The 14665-nt window shown below is 39.6% G+C and overlaps 1 protein-coding gene across 1 annotated transcript in view; it reads left to right on the top strand.

The window, feature by feature from the left end:
- The window catches only part of EFNB2 (ephrin B2), a 45750-nt gene extending 32275 nt beyond the window's left edge, over positions 1–13475 (top strand). The window contains exons 3-5 of the mRNA XM_082304489.1: positions 7146–7238; positions 7993–8106; positions 9703–13475. Coding sequence (XP_082160615.1) covers positions 7146–7238; positions 7993–8106; positions 9703–10085 — 590 coding nt within the window. The 3' untranslated portion in view covers positions 10086–13475. The remainder of the gene's footprint in view (positions 1–7145; positions 7239–7992; positions 8107–9702) is intronic.
- Positions 13476–14665: the final 1190 nt, after the last annotated feature.

Raw genomic sequence — 14665 nt, 5'->3', positions numbered from 1 at the left:
AGATATATAATTTGTTTATGTAAACTAGAAGCAACCATGTGTGCAGTAGATCATTATCTGACAACATTTCTCAGAGTATGTGAAATATAGAACTGAAATACTTTTAGAAATGCTTAACCGTAATGAAAGACTTAACTTGTCATTCATAGTGATACAGTATTGAGACGCTTTTATTTTTTATTTTTTTATAATCTCTTAATCATTATAAGAGAATTTTGAAAAGGGACACTTGACAGCAGTGAAGCAAGTAGGATTTTGTTGTGGGTGGGTGTGACCTTTTGTAATGGTTAATAATTTAGCAAATAGTTTACTGTTTAGTACACTTCAGCTGTGGTGCTCCTTAACCCAGAAATAAAGTGGTGCTGTTTTTAAAATGATAGGCAGCAGAAACCAGTCAAAGCTCACAGCTTCTTTGATACTTTCCAACTCCATCTTGCTCACTGTCTCTTTTTCCCTTTATGGAGAGACTTTGTTGGCATAAAGGGCTTTTTTTTACCACCTGTATTCTTGTATGATGCCACATCTCCCTGGAATTAATAGAATCATTGTGAATGTAGGAAAATTTACAAGAACTCTTTCCCTATTTTGTGCTTAATACTTGGACAGGCCTTCTCAGTCGGATGACATGAGATGCAGGAAGGAGAGTCTACGGATTCCCAGAGGTGTGCCTGGAATTAAACAGTTGGTTTATACCAAGGTATATTACAGTACAGAACTGATTGGCTCTGTCTTGTTCGTGTCCTCCACATTGCACCCTGCCCCAAAAAACTGAAAGAGTAGTAAAATCTGTCCCTCTCTTGGCATATGAATACAAGTGGAGACTTATATGGGGAATTATATAAAGACCCCTATATCGTGAGTCCCATTTAAGTACCACAAGTCATGCCATTCGCATTTGGACAAGATACATTTCAGAGCAGTGGTTAGAAAAGTGAATCACAAAGTTTCACTGCAGAGCCTTTGCCTTCTTCCAGGCAAGAAGAGGCCTGTTTTTTATTTTACTTCATTTTGTTCTTGTTTTAGCTTGACTGGGGAGGGCATTGCTTCTTACTTGCTGTGCAGAATATCATTTGTGGATCCTGTTTAGATATAAATCCTGAGACATACATCGTAGGACTTAATTTAAAAAACAAGGATGAGAAGCGGAAAAGAAGAAGGGAGAACTCTGTTCCTTTCCTTCACATAGAAGTTTTGCCTCCTCTGTGGATAGAGGGGAAAAAAGGCTATTAAAGGTCCTTTTTTTGTCTCTATAAGATCAGTAGAAAAGTTAGGATATGATTTCATTGTTCAAGCACAAAGAGTTAAACAAAGGAGGTCTCCAGTCTGTAGATAGAAACACACGCAACACCTTGACAGTACTCCGTGCGACTATTCGTAACGCATTTTAAGTTTTAGCACTTGAGGTCCAGGTTTGGGAGCGCTGATAGTTAAATTTTGGAAGACAATTTCATTTTTTAAAAAAGTGAAGATTTCAGTGTCGGTCTCATTTTTTGTCACTACAAGCAAGAGTGAACTGTTAGTTGCTAGTAGTTGAAATTAGTATATTTATCTTCTCTCTAAACTTTCTGCAGCTCATCCAACGTAGTGTTTGCCAAGCTACCTGTTCTTTGGTGAGTGGCCTGAACAATTTTTTTTCGTTGTTTCAGATCTCCATGCAGATCTGGCATTGCTACTAAGTGGGAAAAAAAAGAATTTAATTTCATTTAATTAAAACACTCTTTCTATGACCTCAGCTGCCTTGTTCTTCATCCCTGGCTGGTCTAGAAACAACCTCTGTGTTGTGATCTGTGATTTGTGGTTTTACAGTGTGCGATTTCTGGTGTTCTTAAAACCTGTCCCATAAATTTAGATAATTTATGGGAAAGAAGAATTATTTATTTGGTGCTTTACTAAGAGAGTCATTAAAAGGACCAAAAGCAGATGAAAGCAGTCAGAGCACAAACACACGATGCCTTGCCAAAATAGTGTTCTGTTACTTAATAAAATAAAAAACCCTCAAAAGCTTTACATGCGCTTAGTAATCCTGTGAGTGCATATGAGATCAAGTGCAGCTTTGCTTTAAGAGTAACTTCTCACTGCTGTTGAGTCTAAAGCTCTTGTGGATTTTTGCTGCTGTTTAGGCTTTTCCATTCAGTTTCTAAGCACAGCTGGGGAAAAGTGAAGATAGGCAAGGTTATTTGATTTTATTTAGCTCTGATTTTGAGAAACCTGTTTTCTGATGCTGAATTCAAGCAGTATTTAAGAAAAAAAAATGGTGAAAATGACTACTATTGGACTGTACTGATCTACCCCAAAGAAACCTGTAATTCTCATTTTTCTATTAACAGATCCACACCAGCAGCAATTAATTCTTGATGACCTCGTCAATGATGTGTCTTTGATACATTGCCAAATGGCTTGTATCATCCAGCACACTAAGGGGGGACAAAACCAATTTTGCACTTGCCCATCAGTTGACATTACTCATTCATTCCTATAGACTGTGGCTTAAGGTCCATTTAGTTTTCACAGGAAAATTAAATATGATGATCATAATTTCTCTTTTCAGCGATGTAGTCCATTTCATATTCAAGCTCTAGAAATAAATGTGTTATAAAGTTGTGTTGGTTCAAAGGATATGACATGTAACTTGCAAGTAGGTAATGTTATTCATAATCCTTTAACGTAAAAGTATGGGTAATAATTGTGACAGAATTGAGAGGCTGAGACTTTTGTCTGCTGGTGTTTTCTTTTAAGTAATTGTGATGGCTTTTTTCATTTTGTAATGTGTGTTTTTAGGAGTGAAGGAAGTTGAATTTTTGTGACTGTGCCTTCCTTTCTAATCTCTTTGTGAATGAAAATCTATATACAGGCACAAATCCAGCAGCTTAATTCTCCATCTGATTAGAGCAATGTTACCAACCTGATAGGTTGAAAACAGCCAAGATCCATGCAGGAGCTTAGCCTCCTGGGAGGCAGAGTAATAACAATCAAATGAAGACATATTAAAATGTAATATTACTTCCTCTCCATGGGGACTGTATGAGAATCATAGCCAGGAACTATTCTTGTCAGCTGACTCTGTTTCGCTCACTGATTCCCTGCCTCTGCATTTATGACTAATGCATTTCGTACAATAAACAACACTTGTGAAGTTTTAAAAGCAAATAAATGTAAAACATCCTACATTGATTTACATGAGTTTCCGGGTTTGGTGTTTTTTTGTTTGTTTGTTTGTTTGTTTGTTTGTTTGTTTGTTTGTTTGTTTGTTTTTTTAATAATTTACATATTTCGAAGAAGGGAAGGCAGAGCTGGAATGAAATTCTTTGGCCTGAATAATTTTATTTCTCTTGTGTAAGGGAGAGGATATGTTAAGGCAGTGTTTTACGAAACTGAAAACGTATACTAGCTTCTCCAAAGTAAGTATGTATCAGCAGACTCTTAACTATAATTTCATAACAAACGATTTTTTTCTGGAAGTTGAAAATCCAAACTTATATACCTTAAAAAATGGCAACTCCTGTTGTATTCAAGGAATGCAGACACACGGTGCCTGTGTATACAGAGCTGAAATATAATTTTTGACCGACTGCTGTAAACATTGCCTATAAATTATTACGATTTTGTCAGAAAGTCTTAAAAATAATAGAGATTTTAGGGCAATTATATCTGTTTATTTGTAGGTGTGCCTAAACTGTTGACTGAATAATTTAGTGTGCTTTTGACTGTAATTATTAGTTTTGCAATTGACACCAGTGGAACAGGACAGGTCTCAGAAAATCAGAGGTACCTATGCATCAAAAGATTTAAAAATATTTTGCTACCTGTTTAGCAACATTGCATTTACTTCTAGTTTCCTATGTGTTGCTGTATTAATACAAAGTGAAGCGTGGGATTCTGAGAAAATTTAATACTCATGAGAAACTTTATATTAACCATTAAGTATGTTTATTAATCTTAATATTGAAGTAGTATCTACTCTTCTTAGCACAGGGCTATGTATAGTAGTTCATGTGTGAGTAATTGCCTCTAAAATATATCCATCTTTAGCTCTAAATATAAAAAAAACCCAAATCTGTTCTTTTTTATATATAGGTATATAAAAATAAAATGGATGTAAGGTCTAAAATTTGATCATATAAACACACCGGAGAGTAGCATTTCCATTTTAGACACAAGAAACTTGTGTTATGTTTCTGTGTTTATACCCAAAACTCCTGTCACAGACACTTTTTTTTTTTTTTAAATATCCTTTCAGTGTGAGCAGAGCTCCAGGTACAGGGTCACTTTCCTGCAGAAGTGTGAGTGTAGTGGAGGAGCTTACATGTTAGTGGGTGTAATTTTCATTTGGAGATCCATATAGAAGGGCACTGGCAAGCATTTGAGGAGTATTTTATACTCACTCCCTTGTCTGACTTCTGCACACTGAACTGTCAAGGGGCATTGGCAGTATGAAACTCTGTTTTCTCTGATGTCCCAGATTACTTCTTTTTCTCTGTGCAGCTTTTCAAGGCTTGAAACGATGTGTTTAAAACTACCCACTTTCTTCCTGGTACACTAGGGATATGTGAGGTTATATTTCGATAGTCTTAATGAATTTTGAAAAATAATTTCCTCCAGTGGCCTTGGGTAATTGTCAGTTTAATTACAGGGAGAAGCTGAGATGGAAACTTTGCTTTGTCACTGAAATGCTCCTCTTTGAAAATTCCCCGTTCCTTGGGATGTAGTAGTCTGAGCTACTCTGAGCTATAATGTAGGCTTTCCAAAAACCCCTTGAAGAACTGTGGAAAAAGTGAATACTTCTGCAAATTCATTCATCTGACATCAAAGCTATGAAAGCATTCTTTTAGCAAGCAAGCGAGGCAGATTGCGCTCGCGTAGGCACACAACCAGACTCATTGTACATCTGGGCCTTCCCGTTTGGAGACTGTATTTGAAGTAATTTTGCATTCTTTTTGCCGTCTTACTTTCTTATTCTGTACTGAGGTCAGACTGCATCCTCTGCATCTTATTGAGGTCTCCTGCTCTGTGGGTTAAATGGATAGGCCGTTAAAGAATAAAAAGGCATTGATGTTCAGAAGAAGCAGCACTCTATTCAATTAAAATCAAGTGGAAGGTGTTTAAGGAGATGTGAGTCCCCATCGCCTCGATTAAAAAACAAAAGAGGAATAACAAAAACCACAAGACAAAGTCAGTGTTTATTAGTTGTACTTTCAGCTGATGCTCAGCTTTGGTATTTCTATTTACTGCTTTTTTTCCCTTGTCCTTGTGCTGGTACATTGGCAAATAGGTCATAAAAAACACTTTCAGCAAAGACACATTTGATTTATGTCCAGAACTGGTTCTTAGTATTGATTTTTTTCCCCTCTGGAAAAAAAACAAAAGAAAACAAAACTATATGTCTCCATTATTTTCTGAGCCTGGCAATTCAGTGGCACATTTCAGATCGGCTTTTATCTTAAATTACTCACTGTGTTCTTTTATATTTTAAAAAGTCTTCTTTGCAAGTCGGAAAAAAAAAGTAGTAGTTGCACATATGGCCATTGTCATGTTTTTACAGGGGGGAGGGAACAAGAGGAGGAACTGGGAGGGACCACGTATGAGGAGAAGGGAATTTTAGGAAAGGAAAGCACAATTTGGGAAGTTTGTACGGTGGCTGTAATTCGAGTTAGTCACAAAAGAGGCAGAAGTGGAACAAAAACAAGAAGTAGATCAAAGGCTAGGAAGCAGGGTTCAGCGGTATGGGGTTTATATCTTTACGGCTAGAGAGAAGATTAGAGCAAGAAAAATACTGCCGTGGGGCTAGGAAGACATTGTGAAGGAAAAAGGAAATATACATAGGCTGCATTTGAAAGAAATCCCCAAGGAAGGCAAAAGAGAAGAAGTGAGAATTAAAAACAAAGATCTGAACAGTGTGAAGCCCTGGTTGAATTAGATCCCAAGCTGAAAGGAGAGGGGCAGAGGCAGGAAAGTGCTGCTTAAGCAGTTCACCACAGCCACGGCAAGCAGCAAGCTCCGTTATCTCCCATTTTCTATTTGTTTTCTCCAGCCAGTGGCCCAGTGCCGGTGTGTGTGCATGCACCCGCTCGTACATGCGGTTTGGGCCTTGGATAAACAGCTCCAAGAAATGACGGTGAAATTTGCAGCCCTAGGACAACCAGGGTGGAAAAATCCCTGGTGCATTCCCTAAATAGTGAAGCCGGAGTCTAGCATTGGCGGACGTGCTTGCTTTGCCACCGTGGCTGTGGCACCAGCGCACATGCTGATGTGCCAGTGCGTGGCATGGTGCGGAGTGGCGGCGATGCCCAGGGCTGAGGAGCTGCCGAATAGTTTTCCAGCAGCTGTTGGGGGTTTGCAACCAACAGCTGGCTTGGGCGGCAGCGGCAGCGCACCCCTAAGCCGTGACTCAACATTTTGGAGTCTCCAAGGGAGTTGTGCTTTGTGCACAAATCGTATTGCAGCTTGCAGCAGGGTTGCACGGTTCCAGCCGGTGCTTAGATAAGGGAGAACAATATAAATGCAGGGGAAAGCACCCATTTGTTTGTATGAGCTAAAAGGTTTCCGTGAGAATAGACCGTATTCCCACCCGCCCCCGCGGAGGCTCCTCAATGCTGAGAAAAGTGAGATTGTACTTTAAAATATTAAATGGTTTTCCAATCAGTGCAGAATCTCAGCTTTCACCTGGGTCTTTTGTATGCATTCACTTCTTCCAGCAGGAGATTTGTAATAGAGGAAGCAGGTGTAACGTGCTGATTATAAAGATATTGTTGGGGGAAAAAAAAAGGGTGAATTTTCAGTGCTTTGCTCCTCTGAGCCTGCCAGGGCTTCCTTTTCAGCTGACTCCCATCACCTTTTAGCAAGGTGCTGTGTTTTCGTCCAAGTCAGTTAGTCAGTCAATTGTGCATAGAAAAAAAGGTTGCTGGGTAAATTTGAAACCTTGATAACACATTCCACCATTTGTATATATTGTACTACTTACCAATGTATTCATTCCTTTGGCTTTTAACATTTCACAACTTTCCATAGGTCAGCCCGAGCAACAAGAACAGGTCCTGGTAGACTGAAAGATTTCTGCTTTCAGACACTCATGTTCACATCACTTTGCCTGTTGATTTCCTGATTTTTATTTATTTTTATTTTTTTATTTTTCTTTTATTTTTAATCAGCAACATCAAATGGGTCTTTGGAGGGCCTGGATAACCAGGAGGGAGGGGTGTGCCAGACAAAAACCATGAAGATCCTCATGAAAGTTGGACAAGGTAAAGACCATCTGCTGTTTCATGAAATCACTTTGATCAGTGTCAGTGTCCTTTTAGTTTTCAGGCTTATTTTAGCGGTGTAGAGCAGAGAGCCAACAGAGTCTAGTGTGGTCATTCCTCCCTTATGGTCTGAAAGCCAAGCCTATTTTCTCTTCCTCGGCTACTGACAGATTTCTACAGGAGGAGAGTTAGCATAATACAGTCTCTTCATTGGAGAGATCCCTAGAAGGAAAGGTCACCTGGGAGTAGTGTGTTTCAGTCATTTTTATTTTTATTTTAAAAACAAAAGCCACAACTCTGCTGTTCAAAATTATTTAAAATACATGAAAGGAGGGAAGCTAATATTTCTATAGTTTGCTTGTTATGAATTCTGATTACAGAGAGGTTTTTGTTCATTGTCTCTTTTCACATATAGATAACCTATTGTGCAGGAAGAAAGAATTACTCTTCTAAGTAGAAGTTGGTTTAGTAGTCAGTCAACTTCCTCAGTTAAACTGAAATGTCATCTGCAAAGCTTTTCTTGCCAATTACAGGAGTCCCTATAGTTTCCGCAGATGGCCTCACAATTTAAACCTCTGAAAAAATATAACCATTTTGCTTTAAAAGGAAAATTACGTACTTATATCTCCCAGACTTTTGCATAAAGATTCTTCTGTTCAAAGCCATTCGTGTCTCACGAGGTACCTAGAGCCGGCTTAGAAGGCTCCGTACCATCAAGCGCCGAAGCTGCATGAGTCGTCTTTCTCTCCCCCAGATCCCAACTCGGCGGGGCTGCCCCGGCACACGGACCCCACCAAGCGCCCCGAGCAGGAAGCTGGCACCAACGGGAAGAGTTCCACCACCAGCCCCTTTGTGAAAGACCACTCAGGTAAGTGCAGCGGGGCTCACGCCTGGGACGGGGCTCTGGCAGCATCTCCTCCTTTGTCCCCACATTTTATTTTACCATTAAAGTGCCAGAAAAACAAGTGCTTTTGTACTGGGATGAAGCAAAAGACAGTTCTGATGCTCCGGTGGATAGTGTCTGGGAGTTGCAAGTTTTGGCAGTGGCTGCTCTCTCCCCTCTTCCACTCTGCAGTAGAAGTTAATTACATCTTGTGAGAATATCACTCATTTACAGGAAAGTTTTTGGATAGGACATTCGCTAAGCAGCTTTGCGATGGTAAATGCTGCCTTACATTTAGTACTCTGGCAGATGAAAGAGTCTTTCTGTCTTTCTCTTCCCGTATGATACATTATCAAGTGGTTCTCGACAGCCATTTATAAAGTTTATTTCAAAGCATCTATAATTAATGTCCTGATCTTTTAACTGACCATATAAAGTCTACACGTGAATGGCTGGTGTTTCTTAGAGATTATTTTTTTTAAAAAAATTATCTAAACAAGATAAGCAGATGATTCTGAACAAATATCTTCAGGGTGATTAGGTGAACAAGAAAAAAACCTAACTCTTAAGACCCAAGGTCTCTGGAAGAAAATTCAGTGAATTGGGAATGCTACAAAGCAAAACTTGCTGACAGTTGATTCTGGGGTTCCCGAAAATGGCTGCAAGTTTTCCTTGCTAGCTCTGTCATTAGTAACTGGGTTAATGAATCTTTGATATGGCAGTCACTGGGCAGGTTTCAGCCATTTCCTACGGAGGTTCCAGTAGGAAAAGTTCACAGTTACGTGGACGTAGCATCTGCAGCATTCTTCCACCTGTGAGTGAGCATCAAGAGAGGGAAGTCAGTTCAAATTTTCAAGTGAGAAAGTGTCAAGTGAGCATTCATTTAATTTTTGTGACAAATAATATGACACCGTGATGGCACGAAATATTCAACAGGCTGTTCAGCATGTGAGCTTTTCCTGACTAGCAAATGCGTAGTGTAGTTTTCTTTTAAGTAAATGTAAGTTAACACAAACAGATACATGCCATAGCCATTTTGCCTATCTCCGGCACTGCCTCAAGCTCCTTTGCTTCACGTGCAAGCAAGAGGAGTCCATGTAAAGAGGCACTAAGAACGGTTTAACTTAAATCAATATGCAAAAGATAAAATAGCAGAAGAACAGTGTGACACTGAATGGTACCAGTTGTCCTGAGAATTGGCTTTTCCCTGTGTTATTTTCCCCTCACAGTCCTATCCCACCCCTCTCTGATGCCTGGGGCTGGCCGGCATCTGTTAAAAGATGCAGTGTGCATCAAAGGCTGCCTTGTCAGTGCTGGTCCTCACTGCTGATGGATGATGATGTATGAAACAGGGTGGTTCAGGAGCAGCACAAAAGTGAGACCAACAGACACAAAGTCTTGTTTAATATTGATTGCTGACTTCGGCTGTTTGCATTTAGCTATCTAACAGGGTAATTGGTTTGTCAAAGTTTAGCTGTCAGTTAATTCTTCCAGTCTTGCTTACTCCACACATTTTTAAGCAGCGTAAGTGGGTCGCAGGATGGCAATAACTTTTGTCTGTTGTATTTCCGTTCTTTCCAGGATCTAGCACAGATGGCAGTAAGGCTGGGCATTCCAGTATACTGGGTTCAGAGGTGGCCTTATTTGCAGGGATTGCATCAGGGTGCATCATTTTCATCGTCATCATCATCACTTTGGTGGTTCTTTTGTTGAAGTACCGGAGAAGACACAGGAAGCATTCCCCGCAACACACGACAACTCTCTCACTTAGTACGTTAGCCACCCCAAAACGCAGTGGCAACAACAATGGTTCTGAGCCCAGTGACATTATCATTCCTCTAAGGACTGCAGACAGTGTCTTTTGCCCCCACTATGAAAAGGTCAGCGGCGACTATGGACATCCGGTGTACATAGTTCAAGAGATGCCTCCTCAGAGTCCAGCAAACATTTATTACAAGGTCTGAGAAACACACAGCCAACTCTGTGGTACAGTTGAGTCATAGAGGAAACTCACTGGTCGAATGCTTTCTGTTGGGGTTTGTGATGACGCCTTGTGCGCTAGCATTGACTCAAGCACAGGGGGGTAGAAGGCGACAGCTCTTTCTCCGGGAGCCGACGCAAGCTGGACAGCTTACCTAGTCTGTAGAATTCCTATCTTGGTGAATAAGTATTCACTAAAAGCTGGAAGACTTTTATGTAGAAGATGCCCATTCTGATTGCTGTACTCTTGTTACATTCATCATCCTCAAAGCCATGTGCTGCGGGCGTTCAGGCATGTACAAAAGCCAAGGGAAGATGGAGTGATCCGTGGATGTTAATAGCTCTAGGCATCCTGGGAAGGTGCTCTAGGATATATCAAGCTTGAAATGCAATCTTCTGACTTTTGTGTGTCTCTCAGTGCGTACTGGATTTGTCACACAGACCTTGGTGTCTAAGTAAGACTTGTTAAAGTTCTCTTGCTTTTAGTCCGTCACTGTTCCATTTGTTTCTGTTATCCGGGGCTCTGCCATCCTTCACATAAGATTTCCTTTCACTCCACCTCCTGAATCACTAATGGAACATTAATGTTTGGAGATCCGCACTCCATCCATCTGCTACAGCAGCCTCACTCGAATGGGTAATGCATTTATAGAAATTGTGTTTGATAGTAAGGAGCCTTCCAGCCAAAAAGTTAGGCTGTCAACAAAGTCAAGAGCAGGACTGGGTGGTGGAGGGAAGGGCTGACTGCAGTTGCAATTGAATACTGCTGCCTCAAAAATAGAAGCTGGGAAGAAAAAATAAAAAAAAAAAAACATTTAGGTAGCACAGCACTTTGGTATGCTAAGTTTAAAGAGGCAAGTAGGAGGCACAATAACACACGCAGTGGATTAGGGCTGCATTTGAAGGAATTCATGGTTATCAAACACCAGTGCAGAAAAAAATAGTACCTTCAATACAGTAGAACAAAGGGGTATTGTTAGTAAGTGAACAAGCTTGGAGAGGACAAGACAATAGCAGGCCGCTGAGGATATATTAGGGCAGGGCTGTTGTGGTACTGGCAATAAAATATACAGCTTTGAAGCTGTAGCGAAAATGTAGTCTGCTTTGGATGACTTTTAAGCAGACTCAGCTGCTATACTGTCACGTTATACTAAACACAGGGAAAGCGTTTAAGAAAATAGCAGAGAGCCAAATCTGACCAAGATGATTATAAGCCAACAGGTCAAATGAGCTGTAATTCTATCACTGGTAAAGTTGTGAAAAAAAAAACAAAAAAAACCCAAAAAAACAACAACCTTTCTCATCTCTTAAAGTAAGACAGAATTTCTTTCTGACTGAGCCTTTTGATGCTTTGGTTTATTGTAGTGCTGTCCCTGCACAGTGAGTGTCGGTACTGTGACTGACACAGCCGTTCATTGGTGCTCTGTTGCAAAGTTAAAGCACATATGGCAAACCTCTTGCAGTCTGTAAGAATAAAATAAATTATGACACTGAGATGGAGAAGGAAGATATGTCTTATTTATAATAGGTGTATAGAACACAAGGGATATAAAGTGAGAGTTTTTTTCGTTCATTCTTTCTTACTTTTTTGTTTTGGTTTGCTTTTTTTACTAATATATATTTTGAGATTGCACAGAATCTACACCAGAACATGTGAAATTCATTTGCGGCAATTAAATAGTCTTAACTTGTCATTTTACAGATATATGTGTGTGTGTGTGTGTATGTATCTACACACATATATATGTTTATATATGCATATATATGCATATATATGTATACACATTTAAAAAAACAAAGAAACTGCTTCTGGGAAAAACATCAGCCATCCAAAAATAAGAATGGGAGCATATTAAAAAAAAATCCAAAACACCTCGTAAGAGAAAACTAGGAAATACAAGGCCCAAAATATCAGGAAATCAATGTTACTGCATCACATATTTAACAATGACAAGGTGTGCCGGCATTTATTTTCTGTGTTGTGTTTTCCCTTGCCTTGTGGGCTGATGTGTTCTGTAGATTTCATTGAGGTTCGTAGAGGGGGTTTTCAGGTTAAAGTTTTCTCTTTAGTATGGCTATTCCCCTAAAGCTCCCACCCTGGGGAGGAAATAAAAAAACTCTACTTTTATATGTGCTATGCAAATAGACATTTCTAACATAGTCATGTTACTATGGTAACACTTTGCTTTCTGATTTGGAAAGAAAATGTAGCAACAGCATTTTGGGGTTCTCAGACCTCCGGTGAGCACCTGCAAAAAAAAAAAAAAAAAAGAAAAAAATCTGTCATAGAAATGATCACTCTCTCTGTTTCCTGAACCTGAAAATGATGTTGGGATGTTGGTCCAAAAGAGAGAAACAAAACAAAAAAATCCCGACCCGTGGTTCTGTGGAAGGTTACCATGGTGACTAACTACAGTACATATGTAATTCTTTTCAACAACCCTTCCTTTCTGTGAATCCATCCATACAAGGTTCTCTTGTAAGTCATTAAGATTTTATTTTGGGGGAGGGGGAGGAAGGGAAAAGATGGGGTTACTGATCCTGATTTTTATTAAATCAAATCTGTGCTTCATCAATTGGCTACATTCTAGTTATGTACTAAACTGTGAAAAAAAAAATCAGACGAATTGCTCAAGAGCAACCTGCAACGAATTGAAAAAAAAAAATGTACTGTGCGTCTGTTTTGTGTCTGGTGCAGAATTATGACAATCTACCAACTGTTCCTTTATTTGACGTTGGTCCAGCTTTGAAAAGTTACTGTAAATGCCTTGCTTGTATGATCATCCCTAGTCACCCGACTTGGAATTTGCACCATCATGTCTAAGTGAAGATGCTGTAAATAGGTTCAGATTTACTGTATATGGATTTGGGGTGTTACAGTAGCCTTATTCACCTTTTTAAATAATAAAAAAAAAAAACCACATGAAAACAAGACAAAAATGGCTTTTCTTAACCAGATTGTGTATATAGAGCAATGTTGGTTTTTTATAAAGTCCGAGCAAGATGTTTTGTATAAAATTTGAATTTTGCAATGTATTTAGCTACAGCTTGTTTAAAGGCAGTGTCATTCCCCTTTGCACTGTATTGAGGAAAAAATGGTATAAAAGGTTGCCAAATTGCCGCATATTTGTGCTGAAATTGTGTACCATGAATATTTATTTAAGAATTTCTTTGTCCAGTTTGTAAGTAACACAGTATTATGCTTGAGTTATAAATAATTTCTTCTTTTTTTTTTTTTTTTGGTTTTTTTTGGTTTTTTTTGTTTGTTTGGTTTGTTTGTTTGTTTCGTTCTGTTTTAAAACTAGCCGGTCATAAGTTTGAAATCTGCTTTAGTTCCACATTGCAATTAGTTCCCAGAAAATGAAAATTATAAAAATCACATTCCACGTCTGTTTCAAACTGAATTTGTTCTTAAAAAAATAAAATATTTTTTTCCTATGGAAACCTTGCCTTCTAAGTATTTTCTTCTTTTGTTTTGTGATTTTTTTCTTTTTTGAAAGATGAAAATACATAAGAAAGCCACCAAGCCTGCCTCCCTCTGCCCGTCCCTCCCTTCTCTCTCTCTCTCTCTTCTCCCCCATCTCTCCACCCTGATTGCTAGTGGTTTATAGGAAAGAAAGCTCCTTATAATACACTGACTTCTGTTAAACCTATTTTTTTCCCAGACTTTCTCTTACGTGTATCAGCAGATTTTAAAAAACACGTGGGGGTCTTATGCCCTTGGAAGTCTGTGAGCTTCAGTCAGGTGCAGTAGCCAGGTTGCCTGGATGATCTGGGAGGTGAGATAACCACACAAACAATTCCCAGACATTATGGAGTGGGTTTATACTGTGGGCAGAGTCAGAAAAAAATACACCTGAAGCCTTCCGGGTGCTGTTGCTGTCACTGCTGCTCCTGAGAAGGGGGAGCAGCAAGCCTGGGGTGGCAGGGCTAAGCAAGAAGGGACAGGAGCTGGAAGATGTTAGGACAGTGGCGAAGGATTAGAAATGCTGCAAAGTCAAAACATGTCTGCCTGGTTATTTCAGTGGGGCCATGCATCCTTCAGTGGGGCCCCATCCTTGGAAACATTCAAGGACAGGCTGGATGGGGCTCTGAGCAACCTGATCTAGTTGTAGATGTCCCTGCCAATTGCAGGGGGGATGGACTAGATGACCTTCAAAGGTCCCTTCCATCCGAAAGCATTCTATGATTCTATGCATCATCCTGTCCTTGCTTTACTGCACCTTAAGGGAGATGGGGGCCAACATGCAGGTGACACAAGCCTTAATACAAGATGTGTGGTTGTGTTGCTCTAATTTTCACTAGGATAACTGATTCATTTAATAAATAATATGTTCATTTTTTGACGAAGCCCAGTCACTTCGGAAGTGAAGCACCTTTCAGTTTGTTAGCAGCACATAAACGGTGTGCCCATCCATGGAGTAACAGGTGGGAAGGTCTACAAAGGGGAAAGATGCATCTGTCACTAACAACAAACGCCAATTTGTCATAGAGTTTTCACTGAAGAAAGGCGGCTAGTTATTCATAGTATTGGTCATGCGATTCCCATTTGTTAAATTATTTT

This window comes from Platalea leucorodia, assembly GCF_965183815.1.
Source record: "Platalea leucorodia genome assembly, chromosome: 2".
NCBI lineage: Eukaryota > Metazoa > Chordata > Aves > Pelecaniformes > Threskiornithidae > Platalea > Platalea leucorodia.
The sequence above is the reverse complement of the archived record's forward strand: the minus strand, read 5'-3'. Positions and strand labels throughout refer to the sequence as shown.